At 34.3% G+C, this 20,191-nt stretch overlaps 1 protein-coding gene across 1 annotated transcript; it reads right to left on the bottom strand.

Moving 5' to 3' along the window:
• Nucleotides 1-107: 107 nt before the first annotated feature.
• LOC133321286 (protein still life, isoforms C/SIF type 2-like) lies at nucleotides 108-17,908 on the bottom strand (the record flags this gene model as incomplete). The annotated part of the gene is made up of 8 exons (XM_061530379.1): nucleotides 108-473; nucleotides 3,221-3,378; nucleotides 3,451-3,588; nucleotides 3,661-3,840; nucleotides 3,899-4,007; nucleotides 4,087-4,281; nucleotides 4,376-4,546; nucleotides 17,748-17,908. Coding segments are annotated over 8 exons (1,478 nt in total), but the record flags the coding sequence as incomplete, so codon positions are not given.
• Between the last annotated feature and the right edge of the window lie 2,283 nt (nucleotides 17,909-20,191).

The raw sequence follows: 20,191 nt of genomic DNA, 5'->3' as shown, positions 1-20,191 counted from the left end.
GAGGTATTACAAACATTAGCAATACATTTGGTTAGTCATTTGGTGATGATAGAGACGGAAAGAGAATCAAGCCTATATTCTGTATAGCAAAAAATGCAATAGCTTACCTGCTGCTTGGGCCTTTCCAAGGTCTGTGAACTTCCGGAGCAACCACCCTGTGATGACATACCCGACACCGAACCCGAACTACCACCGAAATTCTTCATAGGAATCGACATATTGCGTACGCTTTCACGTATTATCTGGCGTATGGTCTTTAGGAATGCATTACGGAAATCTGCAGTGCTATTCGAAAGCACATAGACCTTTTCGGAACGTCGTTGCAGCTGGGAACGCAAATGTATCAATTCCCAAAGGAAATGTGAATCCATATCCTTGGCCGATGAGGCGCGCACCTGGACTTCAGTAACGGGTATTAAGACTTGATAACGTATGATTTCCACTTCGTTGGGAGTGCTTTTACTCGAGCCACCCTAAGGGGAAGAATAAAGAGAAAATAAAGAAAAATTTAGATTACAGAAAATTGAGATGTAGATCATTTTGGGAAAGGGGACATTTCTAGGAGGGATAGGTGGATTGACTCTAATATCAATGGAAGAAGGAAATCAATAGTCATTGACTATGAAATCAATAGTCATTGACTATGAAGACAATAGTCATTGACTATGAAGTCAATAGTCATTGACTATGAAGTCATTAGTCATTGACTATGAAGTCAATAGTCATTGACTATGAAGTCAATAGTCATTGACTATGAAGTAAATAGTCATTTACTATGAAGTCAATAGTCATTGACTATGAAGTCAATAGTCATTGACTATGAAGTCAATAGTCATTGACTATAATGTCAATAGTCATTGACTATGAAGTCAATAGTCATTGAGTATGAAGTCAATAGTCATTGACTATAATGTCAATAGTCATTAACTATAAAGTCAATAGTCACTGGCTATGAAGCCAGTAGTCATTAACTATGACGTCAATAGTCATTGGCTATAAAATCAATAGTCATTGACTATGAAGTCAATAGTCATTGACTATGAAGTCAATAGTCATTGACTATGAAGTCAATAGTCATTGACTATGAAGTCTATAGTCTTTGACTATGAAGTCAATAGTCATTGCCCATGATGTCAAAAGTCATTGACTATGAAGTCAATAGTCATTGACTATGAAGTCATTAATCATTGACTATGGAGTCAATAGTCATTGACTATGAAGTCAATAGTCATTGACTATGAAGCCAATAGTCATTGACTATGAAGCCAATAGTCACTGACTATGAAATCAATAGTCATTGACTATGAAGTCAATAATCATTGACTATGAAGTCAATAATCATTGACTATGGAGTCAATAATCATTGACTATGAAGTCAATAGTCATTGACTATGAAGTCAATAGTCATTGACTATGAAGTCAATAGTCATTGACTATGAAGTCAATAGTCATTGACTATGAAGTCAATAGTCATTGACTATGAAGTCAATAGTCATTGACTATGAAGTCAATAGTCATTGACTATGAAGTCAATAGTAATTGACTATGAAGTCACTAGTCATTGACTATGAAATCAATAGTCATTGACTATGAAGTCAATAGTCATGACTATAAAGTCAATAGCCATTGACTATTAGGTCAATAGCCATTGACTATTAAGTCAATAGTCATTGACTATGAAGTCAATAGTCATCGACTATGAAGTCAATAGTCATTGACTATAAAATCAATAGTCATTGACTATAAAGTCAATAGTCATTGAATATAAAGTCAATAGTCATTGACTATGAAGTCAATAGTCATTGAACTATGAAGTCAATAGTCATTGACTATGAAGTCAATAGTCATTGACTATGAAGTCAATAGTCATTGACTATAAAGGAAATAGTCATTGACTATAAAGTCAATAGTCATTGACTATGAATTGAATAGTCATTGACTATAAAGTCAATAGTCATTGACTATGAAATTGATAGTCATTGACTATGAAATCAATAGTCATTGACTGTATAGTCAATAGTCATTGACTATGAAGTCAATAGTCATTGACTATAAAGGCAATAGTCATTGACTATAAAGGCAATAGCCATTGACTATAAAGTCAATAGTCATTGACTGTATAGTCAATAGTCATTGACTATAAAGTCAATAGTCATTGACTATAAAGTCAATAGTCATTGACTATAAAGTCAATAGTCATTGAATATAAAGTCAATAGTCATTGACTATAAAGTCAATAGTCATTGACTATGAAGTCAATAGTCATTGACTATAAAGTCAATAGTCATTGACTATAAAGTCAATAGTCATTGACTATAAAGTCAATAGTCATTGACTATAAAGTCAATAGTCATTGACTATAAAGTCAATAGTCATTGACTATAAAGTCAATAGTCATTGACTATAAAGGCAATAGCCATTGACTATAAAGTCAATAGCCATTGACTATGAATTGAATAGTCATTGACTATAAAGTCAATAGTCATGACTAGAAAGTCAATAGTCATTGACTATAAAGTCAATAGTCATTGACTATAAAGTCAATAGTCATTGACTATGAATTGAATAGTCATTGACTATAAAGTCAATAGTCATTGACTATGAATTGAATAGTCATTGACTATAAAGTCAATAATCATTGACTATAAAGTCAATAGTCATTGAACTATGAAGTCAGTAGTCATTGAACTATGAAGTCAATAGTCATTGACTATAAAGTCAATAGTCATTGACTATGAATTGAATAGACATTGACTATTGAATAGGCAGTAGTCATTGGCTATATAGTCATTGACGATAAAGGCAATAGTCATTGATTATAAAGTCAATAGTCATTGACTATAAAGTCAATAGTCATTGACTATAAAGTCAATAGTCATTGACTATAAAGTCAATAGTCATTGACTATAAAGTCAATAGTCATTGACTATAAAGTCAATAGTCATTGACTATAAAGTCAATAGTCATTGACTTGGAAGTCAATAGTCATTGACTTGGAAGTCAATAGTCATTGACTTGGAAGTCAATAGTCATTGACTTGGAAGTCAATAGTCATTGACTTGGAAGTCAATAGTCATTGACTTGGAAGTCAATGTTAATTGAATCTGAGCCTGAAAACGATGAAGCAATGTAAGAGAGTCGTAGATATATAATGGGAGAATAAGCAACTGAAAGAGTGAGATGGTGATTTCCTGATGCTGCAAAAGTAATTTGAACTTACCATTAATTTCTTTTTCTGTCTTAGACGCTCTTTACAAAGGAACACAACCGCTGATTTAAATACGAAGCACATGGCATGTAGCTCCAAACCTTTTTTGATTTTGCCCAGAAAATCGGAAATATTCAACCATTCCACACCGCCGTAATACAAAAGATCACCTAAGGAGTGAATATAACAAAAATGAATTTTCATTGGAAGCTCTGGAAATCTCAGTAGCTGTCCATGCATACCTGGACTCAAGTCAATGGGCTGTTTGCAGGCCTTTTGATGTTGACGGAACAAATGATCAAATATGGCACCATATTCTTCGTGGATTCTTTGCATTTCGTTGATGTGTTCGGCTACCTTTTCCATGCCCTTGAGGGCCTCTGTGAAAAAAAAATAGAAAACGGAATATAAACAAATTTAGATCCGGGGAAGGGTTTTCTAGATTGTCTTACCACACAAGTGTAAATGTTCATCGGCCCGGGAATCGGTTAAATTACGCAATTGTTGCAATAGCAGGGGATACTTTAGGATACGTTGTATGGGCTTAATCAGATACGATTCCAGGGTACAGCTGTGCTGCTGTTTGGGATTGCGAGCATTTAGGAACTCTTGCAATGCATGATTTCCTTCATCTGAAAGTTGGTAGAATGAGGTTGCGGGAAAGAAACGGGGTAGCGAAATCGAACTTACTTGGATGCAAAACTTTTTGGGCCTTACTGTGGCTGGCACAAAACGATGAATAGAGCTTGAAATGATTTACATAGTAAAGGAATGCGGAACCGATGGCAAAGAGGACATTCTGTAGGAAAAGAAATAAAATTAGGGATTCGATGGAAAATTCTAATAGAATGTGTGGGTGTGTGTGTGTTGCTACTTACTCGATATTGACTAGGATGATCAAATTTATGGAAATCAGGTTCCAGCTCTAAGGCCTCGACCAGATTTTGTAAGAATTGCCTCTGGAATGTGACAATTTCATGGATATTACCAAAGAGAGCATTGATTTCAGCATTCGATAGGAAAGTTTCACGTTTCAGTGGCTCCAAATAGTTTTCAAGTAGATTATTTAAATGCTGCAAAAAAAAAAAAAACACGTTTATAAATCTGAACCTTGTTCTACTTCTTATTAATTGAAAATATGTGCGACTTTTTTTTCTTATCACTTACCTTAACATAGGTTTTTTCCGTATCGACCAATTCCAATATGACTTTGCGTAATTTTTCGGCATCCGTTAATTGGCGTGACGGTGTTAGGGCTGCATTTGAAACCGATGATGTCACAGATCCTGTGGGACTCGCTTTGCGGGTTTCCTGAGGTGAACGACAAAATCCGGTAACCTTTTTGGTTCAACGTGTCATCGTAGTGGTTGTTGTTGTTGTCGTCGTGGTGGTCGAGGTGATGATTTGTCATTAGTGGTCCGTGGTGGTGGTGGTTGGTGTTGTTGGAGGACAAGGATGGTCATTGTTGTTGTCATCGTCGTGGTGGTCAAGAGGGGGAATATGTTGTTGTTGTGTTGGTGGTGTTTTGTAGTAGTAGTAGTTGTTGTAGTTATTGTTGTTGACGTCAAATGACACATGCGAATTTTGGTTTAGTTTTTTTTTGGTTTGAGGCGCATAGAAATTTGCGAATGACGGTATGAATTATAAAATTAAAGGCGAATTAAAAAAACATGTCTAGGTGTGCTAATAATGATATTTGAGATATAAACGACAGCGAACGAGAGGATAGTGCATAGGGCAATTAAAAGGGTCGGGCTGGGAGGTCATCACTTTTATAAAACCAAACACACAAACCAAAGGGGAATGAAGGGGGGGCGGGTGTTTAATATAACTGATTGATTAAGGATGATGGATGGTAGGTGCTGCAGGTACTGCTGATGACAGCTATTGACTATTATTTAAATATTTCAATGGAATCCAATGTATGTACATTCACTATTCGCCTAGTTTCCAAAATCTAACCACAACCACCATCAAAACTTGAGGTTTATTTGATTTATGTTGAGTAGTAGAATACGTTCGGTTCTCGGCCTACCTCGGCCAACGTTGCTTCGAGAAACTTTTGGTATTTCTACAAACTGACAAATGTTCATTCTATGAAACATACATGCGGTTTTAAATGTGTGTGTGTGGTTGTTTTTTCATTTGTAATGTTTCAACCACGCATTTACAATTTCTTGCTTAATTTTGAGAAATGGAAATAAATAATTTTCAGAAATGAAAATAATTTTCAAATATTTAAAGAATTTATAAAGGTGTGATGTAGACTGATGCCACTTCGGAGGACTTCAATACATAGAAGACCTATTTAGGGTTATCTATTAATAGAAGGCATTAAAATCGTATTCTCTGGGATACTTTAAAAATATTTTCTAAAAAATATCCAGCCGGTTATGATATCAAAAATATATTTTTTTTAAAAAGATTCTTCGTATTTTTTTTCTTTGTCTCCCCGTATTTGCAAATTTTATGCAAATGTCTTTATTTTATGTCAGAGTAGAGTCAGGTTTTCTGTTCACTCTGCTCTTCAGAATTTTTTTTGCAGTGGCAGTGTTTAGTGGATAGTAGAAGAAGGTCCTTGATTATAATACAAGCTGTTATGGTATTAAGTATTTGTTGTTAATACACCGAACACACACACAGACACATACAAACAGATGGTGAGACAAGCAATAATGTAAAACATTAATGATTTAGATAATAACGAGAGAGGGGAGAATTGGTGTGGACAGTGTTTTTTTTGGTCCAAATAATTTGAAAAAAATATTTTTTTTAAACACACACACATAAATGGTCCTTGCAAAATATTCTTTAAACAAAATATAAAAGACCCTCCTTGATGATTCTTAAAAAAATATTATTTTTAATTTTTTTTACAAAAAGTACTCCTTGGAGGTTCTCGAAAAAATATTCTTGTGAAAACTTTTTAGGAAACACTAATTGGTGGTTCTTCGAAAAATATGTTTTTTTAAATGGGAAAGGTATGGAATTCTTTGTAAATGCCTTGTTAACCTCGAAGTGAGGCACCAGCGAAATTCTCATGCAGTTTATGTCGTTGGTCAGCTAAGTACTTCGCTTTGTTACAAGAGACATTTGGGTATGAAAGGTTTTTTGTATAGAAGCAATAGCTTCTGGGGAGAATATCCCAACAAAAAACTAAGGGAACTGATGAGGATCAGTGGCGTGATCCGAAGTTATAGTCTTGCTGTCTTACCCCTCGGCAAACAATGCCATACATTCCCCACTAATAAATAGTTGTTTTTTTTTTATAAAAACAACAAACTGGGATTCAGCCTGACTATTTTGCAAAAACAAAATACAAATGGTATCCCAAATAAACCGCCAACACTACTGAAGTTTTTTAAGTTCTTTGAAAACATTTTTAAAGGTCCTCTCCTCTATGGTGCTTGAAAAAAGTTTTCTTTAATTGCTTTTAATTCAAATTCACTCCTAGATGGTTCCATGCCTGTGTGGCCCTTGAACATCTTTTTTTTATAAGAAAAACGTATTTTTTTAAGTATTGCCCTAGAATCACTATATTTATATATTTAAACCCATTTCGAGATTGCCCTTAAATAAATAATTTTTAAAACCAAGCCTGGATGGCTTTTGAAAAAAAATGTTATTATAAAATATCTTTGCCTTGATGGTACTTGACTTCTTTAATCCTAGACTAGATGGCTCTTGAAAAATATTTTTTTACATACGGTTATATGGGGGCTATATCAAAACTTGGACCCAGGGACCCCATTACTTGTATTAATATAAAAACCATCTGAGCCAAATCTTGGTCGCCTATGTCAAGTGGTTCGGCAGTTAATGAGTTTATACCCAATTGTTCGGTAAATACTCAAAATAGGGGTACCTTTGTATGGGACTACCAGTTAACATGAAACCTACATACATAAATTTTTGCATGGACACTCTGTGTCAAATTACAGCCAATTTGGTTGTAAAGTTTGTCTAATAGACAAAAAATACCTTAAATCGGGAAATACGGTTATATGGGGGCTATATCAAAACATGGACCCAGGGACCCCATTTTGGATTTTTATATTTGCTTTGACATTAAAAACATGTATTCAAAATTTTGGGCGCCTATGTCAAGTGGTTCAGCAGTTAATGAGTTTATACCAAATTTTTGGGTAAAAACTCGGGTATTTACCCAAATATTTACCCACATCTTTAAAGTATCGTAAACCTGTCCATTCTAAATCGATTTCATAACAGAAACCCGGAAATAGGGTGTAAGATGTTGTATTACTATTTAATATAGTAAATACCCAAATAAATACTCGTTTGTGGGTATTTATTATACCCACAAATGGGTATTTACCCAATATACCGGGTATTTACCCAATTTACCGGGTATTTGCCCACTGCCCATCTCTAGGCATTTGAAAAAATATACTTTTTTAACTCCACGCCTAGATGGCCTTAGCATTTTTTTTTAATTTCACACCTAGATGGCCTTAGCATTGTTTTTTCTAATTTCACACCTAGATGGCCTCAGAATTTTTTCTAATTCCACACCTAGATGGACTTAAAACGAATATTTTTTTTAAATCCACGCCTAGATGGCCTTTTAAAATTATGCATTTTTAAATCCACGCCTAGATGGCCTTTTAAAATTATGCATTTTTAAATCCACGCCTAGATGGCCTTTGAAAAAATATACTCTTTTAAATCCACACCTAGATGACCTTTGAAAAACTTTTTTAAATCCACACCTAGATGGCCTTTGAAAAAATATACTTTTTTTAAATCCGCGCCTAGATAGCATTTGAAAATTTATCATTTTTAAATCCACACCTAGATGACCTTTGAAAAAATTTATTCTTTTTAAATACACACCTAGATGGCCTTTAAAAATATATAGTCTTCGAAAAAATATATTTTTATAAATACACGCCTTGATGGTCTTTGAAAAAAAAAAATATTTTTTAAATCCACGTCTAGATGGCCTTTGAAAAAATATACTTTTTTTATATCCACGCCTAGATGACCTTGAAAAAATATACTTTTTTAAATCCACGCCTAGATGGCCTTTGAAAAAATATACTTTTTCAAATCCACACCTAGATGGCCCTTGAAAAAAATAAACTTTTTTAAATCTACACCTAGATGGCCTTTGAAAAAATATACTTTTTTGAATCCAGGGCTAGATGGCCTTTGAAAAAATATACTTTTTTAAATCCACACCTAGATGGTCCTTGAAAAAATAAACTTTTTTAAATCCATAACTAGATGGCCTTTGAAAAAATATACTTTTTAGAATCCACGCCTAGATGGCCTTTGAAAAAATATATTTTGTTTAAATCCACGCCTAGATGGCATTTGAAAAAATATACCTTTTTTAAATCCGCGCCTAGATAGCATTTGAAAATTTATCATTTTTAAATCCACACCTAGATGGCCTTTAAAAAATATAGTCTTTGAAAAAATATATTTTTTTAAATCCACGCCTAGATGGCCTCTGAAAAATATACTTTTTTAAATCCACGCCTAGATGGCCTTTGAAAGAAATATACTTTTTTAAATCCACGCCTAGATGGCCTTTGAAAGAAATATACTTTTTTAAATCCACGCCTAGATGGTCTTTGAAAAATAGTACTTTTTTAAATCCACACCTAGATGGCCTTTAAAAAAATTACTTTTTTGAATCCACGCCTAGATGGCCTTTGAAAAAATATACTTTTTTTTGATTCCACGCCTAGATGGCCTTTGAAAAAATATACTTTTTTTAAGTCCACGCCTAGATGGCATTTGAAAAAATATATTTTTTTTTAAATCCGCGCCTAGATGGCCTTAGATTTTTTTTCTAATTCCACACCTAGATGGACTTGAAACGAATATTTTTTTTAAATCTACGCCTAGATGGCCTTTGAAAAAATATACTTTTTTATATCCATGCCTAGATGGCCTTTGAAAAAATATACGTATACGCCTGGATGACCTTTGAAAAAATATGATTTTTTAAATCCACGCCTAGATGGCCTTTGAAAAAATATACTTTTTTAAATCCTCGCCTAGATGACCTTTGAAAAAATATACTTTTTTTAAATCCGCGCCTAGATAGCATTTGAAAATTTATCATTTTTAAATCCACACCTAGATGACCTTTGAAAAAAATTATTCTTTTTAAATACACTCCTAGATGGCCTTTAAAAAAATATAGTCTTTGAAAAAATATATTTTTTTTAAATCCACGCCTTGATGGTCTTTAAAAAAATATATTTTTTAAATCCACGTCTAGATGGCCTTTGAAGAAATATAAGTTTTTAAATCCACGCCTAGATTGCCTTTGAAAAATATACTTTTTTAAATCCACACCTAGATGGCCTTTGAAAAAATATACTTTTTTAAATCCACGCCCAGATGGCCTTTCAAAAAATATACTTTTCAAAAAATATACTTTTTTAAATCCACACCTAGATGGCCTTTGAAAAAATGTATTCTTTTTAAATACACACCTAGATGGCCTTTGAAAAAATATGTTTTTTTAAATCCACGTCTAGATGGCCTTTGAAAAAATATACTTTTTTAATCCACACCTAGATGACCTTAGAAAAAATATACTTTTTTAAATCCGCGCCTAGATTGCATTTGAAAAATATATTTTTCTTAAAACCACGTCTAGATGGCCTTTGAAAAAATATACTTTTTTAAATCCACGCCTAGATGGCCTTAGCATTTTTTTAATTCCACACCTAGATGGACTTAAAACGAATATTTTTTTTTAAATCCACGCCTAGGTGGCATTTGAAAATTATGAATTTTTAAATCCACGCCTAGATGGCCTTTGGTACACGTCAAGATGGCCTTTGAAAAAAATATATTTTTTTTTAATCCTTGCCTAGATTTCATTTGAAAAATATATATTTTTTAAATACACGTATAGATGGCATTTGAAAAAATATATTTTTTAAATCCACACCTAGATGGCCTTTGAAAAAATATATTTGTTTAAATCCACTCATACATGGCCTTTGAAAAATATATATTTTTTAAAACCACGCCTAGATGGCCTTAGAAAAAACATAGATTTTTAAACCCACTCCTCCATTTGAAAAGGGTCCTTGAAAAAATATTTTTGTGTAAAATCAACATCTTCCAGCCTCTGTGGTATAAAAAAAATTAAAAAAGTTTTTTTTAATCCACGCCTGAATGATGCTTGACAACTTATTTCTTAAAAATCAAAATCTGAATGATCCTTGAAAAAATATTCTTTTAAATCTACTTTTTTTCTTTAATTCCTTTAAGATATATTTTCTTAAAAAACTACGTCTATGTGAACCTTAAAAAAATTATTTTCTTTTTAATCATCACCTTTATGGCATTTGAACTATTTTTTTTTTAAATCCGTTACAATTGTGAAATTGTTTGCTTTACAATGTGTGCTGCATACTTTCAGGCACTATATACATGGTTTCAAACCACTGTCCCTCTAACTGTGCTGACACAAAAATGAGTCTAAACACTAAAGACCAACTTGAATTCCATAGAACAAGAACAAGAAGAACAAGAAGACGAACCAAACGGTTTGACATAGAAACATTTGCATAACACTTTAAACCAGGTGCTGAATGCGTTCTATAATATTTGTGTGTGTATAGGTATGTGAGTGTGTGTGCGCGCTCACTGTTAGTTTATACTATTCAAGCTTCGTCACCAAAATTGTGACAAAAGCTAAGCGGACCGAATAGTGCCAACTAGTGGATAACAATGGATTTGTGCCACAACAGCGCAACGACGTCGTAGCCGTTGTCAGCCTAGCAAAAAAAAAATCATGATTTCAACACCGACCTGAGGCTTGTCGTCTACACGACTGAAGAAAACAGGCTCTTTGTCTAACTGCCTGTTTGTTGTCGCACACTGCTTTTTGTCATCCATTTAAAAGGTATCCCCGCCGCTGCTGCTGTTTGTCTGCACATTCTTCCTTCCATTGTTGGCGTAAATGTCACCCTTTAAGTCACTGGCTAGATAGCTTGCTAGCTAGCTGGATGGATGGATGACTGCCTAGCTGGGTGACTGGTTGATTTGTCCGACTTGTCTTCTGCTGCTGCCGGTTTGTACAAATATGTCTGACTAAGTAATTCGCCAAGGAAGGTGCTGGGGTTACCGTTTGCCAAACAAAACGATGGAACTTGCCGCTTTGGTGGTTGGGTTGGGTTGGGTACACGGCACCTTTTTGGGGTTTTACATTTTGGTATGGGAAATTTGTTGCTGCTGCTGTTGTTGTTGTTTTACAATATCATAGAATATTATATAGGTAAGGATGAGGCTGGTAGGTATTTTAGTTACATTTAGATAGATATAGATATGCAGGTGTATGTTCCTACATTGTCTTCATCTTCTGTGTACATACATCTCTGGTTGAACTGCTGTTGTTGTTGGTTGGTTTTGATATCTTGTGTCTGTCAGTTAGGTGGTTGGTTGGTTGTTGGTTGGTAGCTAGGTATATATTCCTTCGTTTTTTTTGTTGTAGAAAAAGGAGGTTTGTTGTACATCAAGTATCATTAAATGAAGTGGGTTTCTGCCTTCAGTGATAAGAGCCCTTGGCAAAAGTTCCAAACCAAAAGTGCATTTCGTGAGTTTTTATCCTTCATTACTATTATACATTTCACTTTCGTGTCCTTTTGTTTAAGGAACACTCTACTTGCGCATACACACACACACATATGTAGACATACCTATACTCATACCCACAAACATTTATGCTATACGACGACAACGAAAAACATCTGCTGAAGATGCTCAAACATTACAATGAATCAGTGAAGAAAAATCTCAGAGGTCTTCACCTACAAGACACACAGAGAACCTCAACTTATGTGTAAAAAAAATAAACAAAAACAAAATAACATAACATATATTACACAAAAACGAAGAAGAAGAAACACGCACACTCTCACACACGCATGTCAGCCTTGTATGGTATATATTCCAGGAGCGACATGTGTCCTGATTTCAAAGGGTATCATATAATTCGATTAAGTGTTTCTTTTTTTTTTTGGAGGCAAGAATTTTAGAGTATTTTAAGGTATTAAATATTAAATGTATTGCATGTAGTATTGTGCCTAAAACTATGCACCACATTTGTAATTTTATGTTATATGAAAAAGGGGTAAGGCAACCGGAAAGATTGCCTTTAAAACACAGACGAGCCACCGAGGATCCCAAGAGGAATAGCCAGCTGTATGGTGAGTTTTCATTTTTGTTTTGTTTTTCTTTTCAAGGCAGAAAATTAAAATTTTAATAACTTATTTAATTTTAAATTTAGGATATAATTATATTATCGTCAAGATCCTAAAAGTATACATCAGATTTCCCTTTAAATTTATATGAAATGTATGATGCATATTTTCAGGCGTTTAATAGTAAAACATTTTAGAGAAGTAACTCAAATCTGTCAACCGAGGATTCGTATTGACTTAACTGGGAAATGGTTTAAGTTTTTGAAGGTTCTAATTTACGAAACTTGTAATATTCTTCCATTAAGTTTCTCTGAAAGAAGTGACGTGGACGAATAAACCAAATCAGCGTAATGAAATCGGCACAAAAATTATTGGCCAATAATTCGATATTTTTGTATTTTATTTTGAAATCAATACTTTAAATAATTGAAAATCGATTTATATAACTGTATAATAAATTTAACATCAGTACAAGCCTAAAATTATGCATCACATGTATCATGTGATGATGATACATACTTTTAGGGGTTCAATTGCAAACAAAACGAATTATTAATATTCATCGACATACGACGATGAATAATTCGCATTCTTCGCCTTGAAGATTCCCTTGCCATATAGTCAGATAAGAAATTTGTATAACAGCCATGTACTTCGCCTTCCCTTTCTACTAAAGTACCAACCTCTTCGTTTTCCATGAAAGCCGCCAAAATCATCCACAGAAACTTTCTGCAGTCAGTGGTATAACTCGAGTCAACCAAGTGTCCTGAATTACTTCGACAATAGCGTTTTTTTTTTGAGGAACGATTCAAAAAAACTTCAAGTCTTTGAATATTTGATTTTGTTCAGCATATGCCTAAAAATATGAACAACATTTGTTATTTTGCGTTATATGAAAAGTGTGAAGCATATTTTTAGGCGTTGCATTATAGAAATCCCCATAAAGATGCTGAAAGTTGTTAAAAGAATGGAGGCATTCAAAGAATTCAGGGCGATCATCTTTATAATACCCTTTGATCTTGATCTTTGAATGTACCAAAAAATGTTACTTTAAAGCGATCTCCAAAGCATGTTCCATGAGGACTATCGTATTGTCTGATAGCTGGATGCGAGCCACGAGAATTTGATGAAGATACCGCCGGCAGGCAGTGGTATAACTTGAGTCAACCGAGTGTCCTAAATTACTTCGAGAAATGTGTTTTTATTGGGAGGAACGATTTAAAAAAAAAACTTCAAGTCTTTGAATATTTGATTTTGTTTAGCAAATGCCTAAAAATATGCACAACATTTGCCATTTTGCGTTATATGAAAAGTGTGATGCATAGTTTTAGGCGTTGCAGTATAGAAATCCCCAAAAAGTTGCTCAAAGTTGTGGAAAGAATTTAGGAATTCAAAAATATCAGGGCGAAAATCTTCATAATACCCTTTGATCTTGATCTTTAAATGTAACAAAAAATTACTTTAAAGCGATCTCCAAAGCATGTTCCATGAGGACTATCGTATTGTCTGATAGCTGTATGCGAGCCACAGCAGAATTTGATGAAGATACCGGCGGGAGGCTCTGTCCGATGCCGAATTGATGTTATAGGATTATCATAGGTCATCTGGAGAAGATCATCTGAAGCCGATGCCGAAGGGAGGTACAAAGACCACCTATGGATGGTGCGTCCATTCACTTACAAAGAAAAATTTAAAGACACGATTTTTTGTATCACCGAAATCTTCTTTGTCATGGCAACTAACAATAGAAATTTGAACTGAATGGAAATGAAATCAATGAATCGCCTGATCTCAAAGAGACAATTTCGTGAAGTAGCAGAAATTCGGAGAAAACTCTACGTACTTTCAAAGGAGAAATAAACGATTGTTGTTAGTATCGCAGCGGACCTTTAAAAGTTCCGATGACTTCTTAAAATTGTGGTTAGAATAATATGTGCGAATATTCTTTGCATTGAATGGAAATTTATATTAACATGAAGGGGGATCATACCCTCATACGAACATGGTCGCAATCATGGATAGGCCTGATTCGGCGGGAAAGATTCTCAACAATGAGTACGTGCGAGAAATATGGTAATTCCTGAATTTATTCAATCCATGATCGTGTGAACTTAACAAAAGCCAGGTGCATACATTTAGACAATAGGTCTGCTAATTGAGTGCTACATACTTTCAGGCTCTGTCTTCGGCGGGAAAGATTCTCAACAATGAGTACGTGCGAGAAATATGGTAATTCCTGAATTTATTCAATCCATGATCGTGTGAACTTAACAAAAGCCAGGTACATAAATTTAGACAACATGTCTGCTAATTGAGTGCTGCATACTTTTAGGCTCTGTCTTACAAACAAAATTATATGATTGATCGATTATCAGACGTTCTCAAAGGTGTCAAAGGAATTTCTTATTTAAAAAATGCCATCGATGGAATGAAATTAGGAAATGAAATGAATGAATTGCCTGATCTCAAAGAGACATTTCGTGAAGTAGCAGATTATCGGAGAAAACTCTATTTTTTTAAAGGAGGAATACAGGATTGTTGTTGGTATCGCAGGAGACCTTTAAAACTTCCGATGACTTCTTGGAATAAAATTGTGGTCATAGTAACATGTGCGAATATTCTTAGCATTAAATGGAAATTTATATTCATATGAAGGGGGATCATACCCTCATACGAACATGGTCGCAATCATGAATAGGCCTGAGAAAAGACAATGAGTGCGTGTGAGAAATATGGTAATTCCTGAATTTATTCAATCCATGATCGTGTGAACGTAATAAAAGCCAGGTATTTTAATTCAGACAATAAGTCTGCTAATTGAGTGCTGCATACTTTCAGGCTCTGTCTTACAAATAAAATCATATGATTGATCGATTATCAGATGTTCTGAAAGGTTTCAAAGGAATTTCTTATTAAGAAAATGCTGAGAAAATTCGAAGTTAACCATTTACAATTGGGAATGGGTTTGAGAAATTTCGTATAAACTATGGTAATTCTTAAACTTATTTCATTCATCGATGGAATGAAATTAGGAAATGAAATGAATGCATCGCCTGATCTCAAAGAGACAATTCGTGAAGTAGCAGATAATCGGAGAACACTCTACTTTTTTTTAAAGGAGGAATACAAGATTGTTGTTAGTATCGCAACTTCCGATGACTTCTTAAAATTGTGGTCATAATAATATGTGCGAATATTCTTAGCGTTGAATGGACATTTATACTCATATGAAGGGGATTATACCCTCATACGAACATGGTCGCAATTATGGATAGGCCTGATTCGGCGGGAAAGATTCTCGACAAAGAGTGCGTGCGAGAAATATTTATTTAATTCATGATAGTGTGAACTTAACAAAAGCCAGGTATTTAAATTCAGACAATAGGTCTGCTAATTAAGTGCTGCATTCTTTCAGGCTCTGTATAATAAAACCATATGATTGAGAGATTATCAGATGTTCTCAAAGGTGTCAACGAAATCTTTTATTAAGAAATTATTGCGATAACTCGAATTGGGAATGGGTTTGAGAAATGTGGTATAAACTATGGTGATTCCTTAACTAATTTCATCCATCGATGGTGTGGACTTAAATCATCTTCTAAAAGTCGTGAACATCGTTCTTTTAAATCCAAACAGTAGATCTGCTGCATACTTTCTGGCTCTGTACACTCTGACACAACCATATGATTGATCGATTATCTCTATTACTTGGGCCAAACCATTTGATCTTAAAGTATTGCAGAACAAAAGGTGTATACACGAATAGATTTTTGATTCCATGGATTAAAAATGGAGGCAAATACCAGGAATTTCGGTATAAAATTCTTCTTGGGGGTAAATATGACTTCTTATGAATGTAAAATGCATACTTTTAGGCGTCAGAATATATTTTAATTCACAAATTGGATTATTTAGAAAAACCCTACGCGGTATAACTTTTTATTTAAAAAAAAATGGTGAAAAAATATTGTATCTTTAAGCAAACCTGCAAAACGTCTGTCTTTCAATTTTTTTTTTCAAATCCGCATTTTTCCTACCTTAAAAATGATTTTAAAGATATCTGGATCTTCCGGACCTTATGAAAATTTTTATGTTTAACAAACCCGCCATCAGCGTCTTAATTAAGCAGAAAATAAGTTTCTACAGATCCATTATAGGCTGAATATCTCTAGATGTATCTGAAGGCCCTCTTTAGGCTTTGTTGTATTTATCATTTACGTAATGTGAAATTTTTTTCTACTACGCTCCTGACTAATTTTAAATATTTTTGCATACACCCATGTGCCAACCTCTCCCTCTTTTGTTGTTGTTGTTGTTATGAACCAGAAGTATGGGGCCAAAACACTTTACAGACAATTGAGTTGAGACACTTAGACAAGTCCGAAAAAGCCACCAACTATGTAAGAAAAAACAAAAAACACACACACACATACATACAAATGATGATGAAAAAATCACTTGACAGACAGGGACAATGGTGCTAAGCTTATACGTAGTCAAATCCACACACACACACACACCCTAACACCCTTCTCACAAATTGAAGAAAAACAATAGCAAGTGTCCAAGGACTTTTATGGAGAATTGAAAATTGTAAAACAGTTTTTGGGTAAGTTTTTGAAAATGTCATGGGAAGGTTTTGGGTGGTTGGGGGGGTAGGAAATTACGAAAAACCCTGGAAATCTAAATCACAATGATGATTGTGGTATTTGATCTATGCTATGACCATTTATAATGGACTAAAAACAAGTTTAGGGTTCCTTTTTTTTGTTTGATATGGGTGCTGGTGGTTGGTTACTTGTGCTTGTTGTGGATACCTTGCTTGGTACCTGGTGCTGTGTAGTTTGGAGGCCATAGATTTGAAATAATAATGAGATGTAAACTAAACTAAATTAGAAAATAAGAACCGGGAAAACATACGAGTACAATCACCAATGAGTAGATGTTATGCCGAATTATACAAACATACACACTCACACTTACGCAAATCATGCATTCACATACATACACACATATGAAGCATGAAAATGATGTTGTTGGATTTTTTCAACTTTTTTCTTCTATTTTTGTTTCAATTTTTCATTGTTGTTCTTTGTAAATAAATTATGATTATGGTTTTCAATTTTTTGTTGTTTTGTTACCCTTTCTTTTTCCCTTTCTAACCCACAAAATTGCCCTATGACCTCGTTTAGCTAATTGGGATGAAGAGAAGGGGTAGGAGAGGGGAAAATGTCTCTCTTATTTTCCTCCTTCATCCCATCTATGTGTATACATCTAAATAGTGTCAACGGTCCACAACATTGAACAATGGATCTCAATAGGTAGGCTCAATGGGATCTTACCTGTTCCGCAGTTTTCAATAAATTCTCTATTTCAAAACTACTTGTGCGCGATGTGGGCTTAGTGCCGGCACCCGGTACTAAACCTGTTACCGGTGGATCCACAAATGATGGTGCTGGGGAGCTTTCAGCTTCTGGTGAATATAAATCTTTGCCAGTGCCATCTGTAAAGGATGAGAAAAAGAAGAAATGAATTTATTAGAGTTGGGATTCAAGGACTTAATATTTTCAAGCAAAATTAAAGTGGGAAATATTTTGAAATAATAATTATTAAAATAATAAATATTATTAACAATTATTTAAGATATTTTCAAATGGAGAGACCCATCTGAGGAATTCAGAGGTGACTGAACATGGGGCGACAGTACAACTAACACAGATCAAGGTAGCTATCTTTTCCTCAAATTCGGGCAAAACAATTCCCTATTAAAAAAATATTGAATTTATACTAAGCGTGACGTCTGATGGCTATCATTGATGTATCCGATGCCTAGGGAAAGATTCGTTATAATGAATGGATGCGAGAAATTTGGTACTAACAACCAGGAAGGTTGCCACTTGTAGATGATATGTTGAATGAAATCTCCACACCAATTTGTCTTGTAGTTGAGTGCTGCATACTTTTAGGCTGTGTATATGTAAACACAAACATATGATTGATTAGTTATGACTAATTCTGGGTTTAACCACTTGGCCCTAAAAATGTTAAAACATGAATAGATTTGTGTTTTTTTGTATGAATCCAAAAGGGTTGTGGATACCAGGATAGCTACAAAAGGGGCGTTTTAAAACCAGCAACGAAAGTAGTAAAGTCGGACGGGGACGACTGTAAGATATCCTTCACCACTTTGTAATATACACAACATATGGAATCCTAATAGACGTCGGATTTTCTAAGGACCCTTAACATGAAATTAAACATGTCATTCTGCAACCTATACTAAATTTTGGTCAGATATACAGTTTCTTCTTACAATGGGAACAAAATTATGTAAATTAATTTAAAGCAAAATGTCGAAATCTAAACCGATTTCATCGAAACTTGTCACATGTTAGGTTACACTTATTTCAGTATGTTTTATGGATTCGGCCACATTTTGAGTTCTTCATTTACATCTAAATCCAAAATTTCGTGCAAATCGAAAGATATATAGGGACATTGGTGCACCATTTACTTTAAATCGGACGATAATATGAATGGGAGCTATATCTAAATCTGAATCGATCTTTACGAAATTTAACATACATCTTTCTAGACTTATTTCAGTACGCTGTGCCAAATTTCGTGCAAATCGAAGGATATATAGGGACTTTGGTGCAACATTTACCTAAAATCGGACGAAAATATATATGGAAGCTATATCTAGATCTGAACCGATCCTTACGAAATTTAACATGCATCTTTCTATACTTAATTCAATGAGATATGCCAAATTTCGTGCAAATCGAAGCATATTTATGGACTTTGGTGCCCTATTTACCTTAAATCGAACGATAATATATATGGGAGCTATATCTAAATCTGAACCGATTTTCACAAAATTTAACACACACATTTTTAAACTTAATTCAGTACGCTATGCCAAATTTCGTGCAAATCGTAGCATATTTAGGGACTTTGGTGCACCATTTACCTTAAATCGGTCGAAAATATATGTGGGAGCTATATGTAAATTTGAACCGATCTTTACGAAATTTAACACACATCTTTCTAGACTTAATTCAGTATGCTATGCCAAATTTCGTGCAAATCGAAAGATATTTATCTAAAATCGGACGAAATATATATGGATGCTAAATCTGAACCGATTTTTCTCAATTTCAATAGGGTTCGTCATTACATAAGCTGTGTCAAATTTCATCCAATTCGAATCAAAAATGCGACCTGACGGACGGACATGCATAAATCGACATAAAAAGTGATTCTATGCATATTCTGAAAAGAAACCATGTGTCTATCTCGTTTCCTTTTACCTTTCGTTTCCTTATGCACAAAGACATAATACCCTGTACCACAGTGTGGTGAAGGGTATAAATATCCAAGCATCGATGGTACTGGGAAAATAATTATTTAAAAAACCAGTGAGCGGAGCAGTATAGTCGGACAGGGCCGACCATACGATACCCTACACAACTACCACGGAACTCAAATTTTCTGCGGATGTTTATTCCGAGCCTGGGCAATATTTCGGGATATTTGCACCCTCTTGCCCTATTAGAGGTAAACAGCACCTATTCCTCAGACTGACATATTTTCCGAATATTACAAGTATTCAGTACAGCTATTGTCCAGATTCCCTTCACCGTGGGTTGTGTTGTGATATTCGGCTTCCATTTGTGGTCTATAGATCGACTCGAAAATAATACAAAAAATTAAGTTTTCGGTCCACTTCATTCCAAAATTATTATCTGATCATCACCGAAAATTATAGGCGTTATTCTTGACC

This window comes from Musca vetustissima, unplaced genomic scaffold, assembly GCF_032173495.1.
Source record: "Musca vetustissima isolate MV318-11 ecotype Yass unplaced genomic scaffold, APGP_CSIRO_Mvet_v1 utg15189, whole genome shotgun sequence".
Lineage (NCBI taxonomy): Eukaryota > Metazoa > Arthropoda > Insecta > Diptera > Muscidae > Musca > Musca vetustissima.
This window is presented reverse-complemented; position numbering and strand designations above follow the sequence as displayed.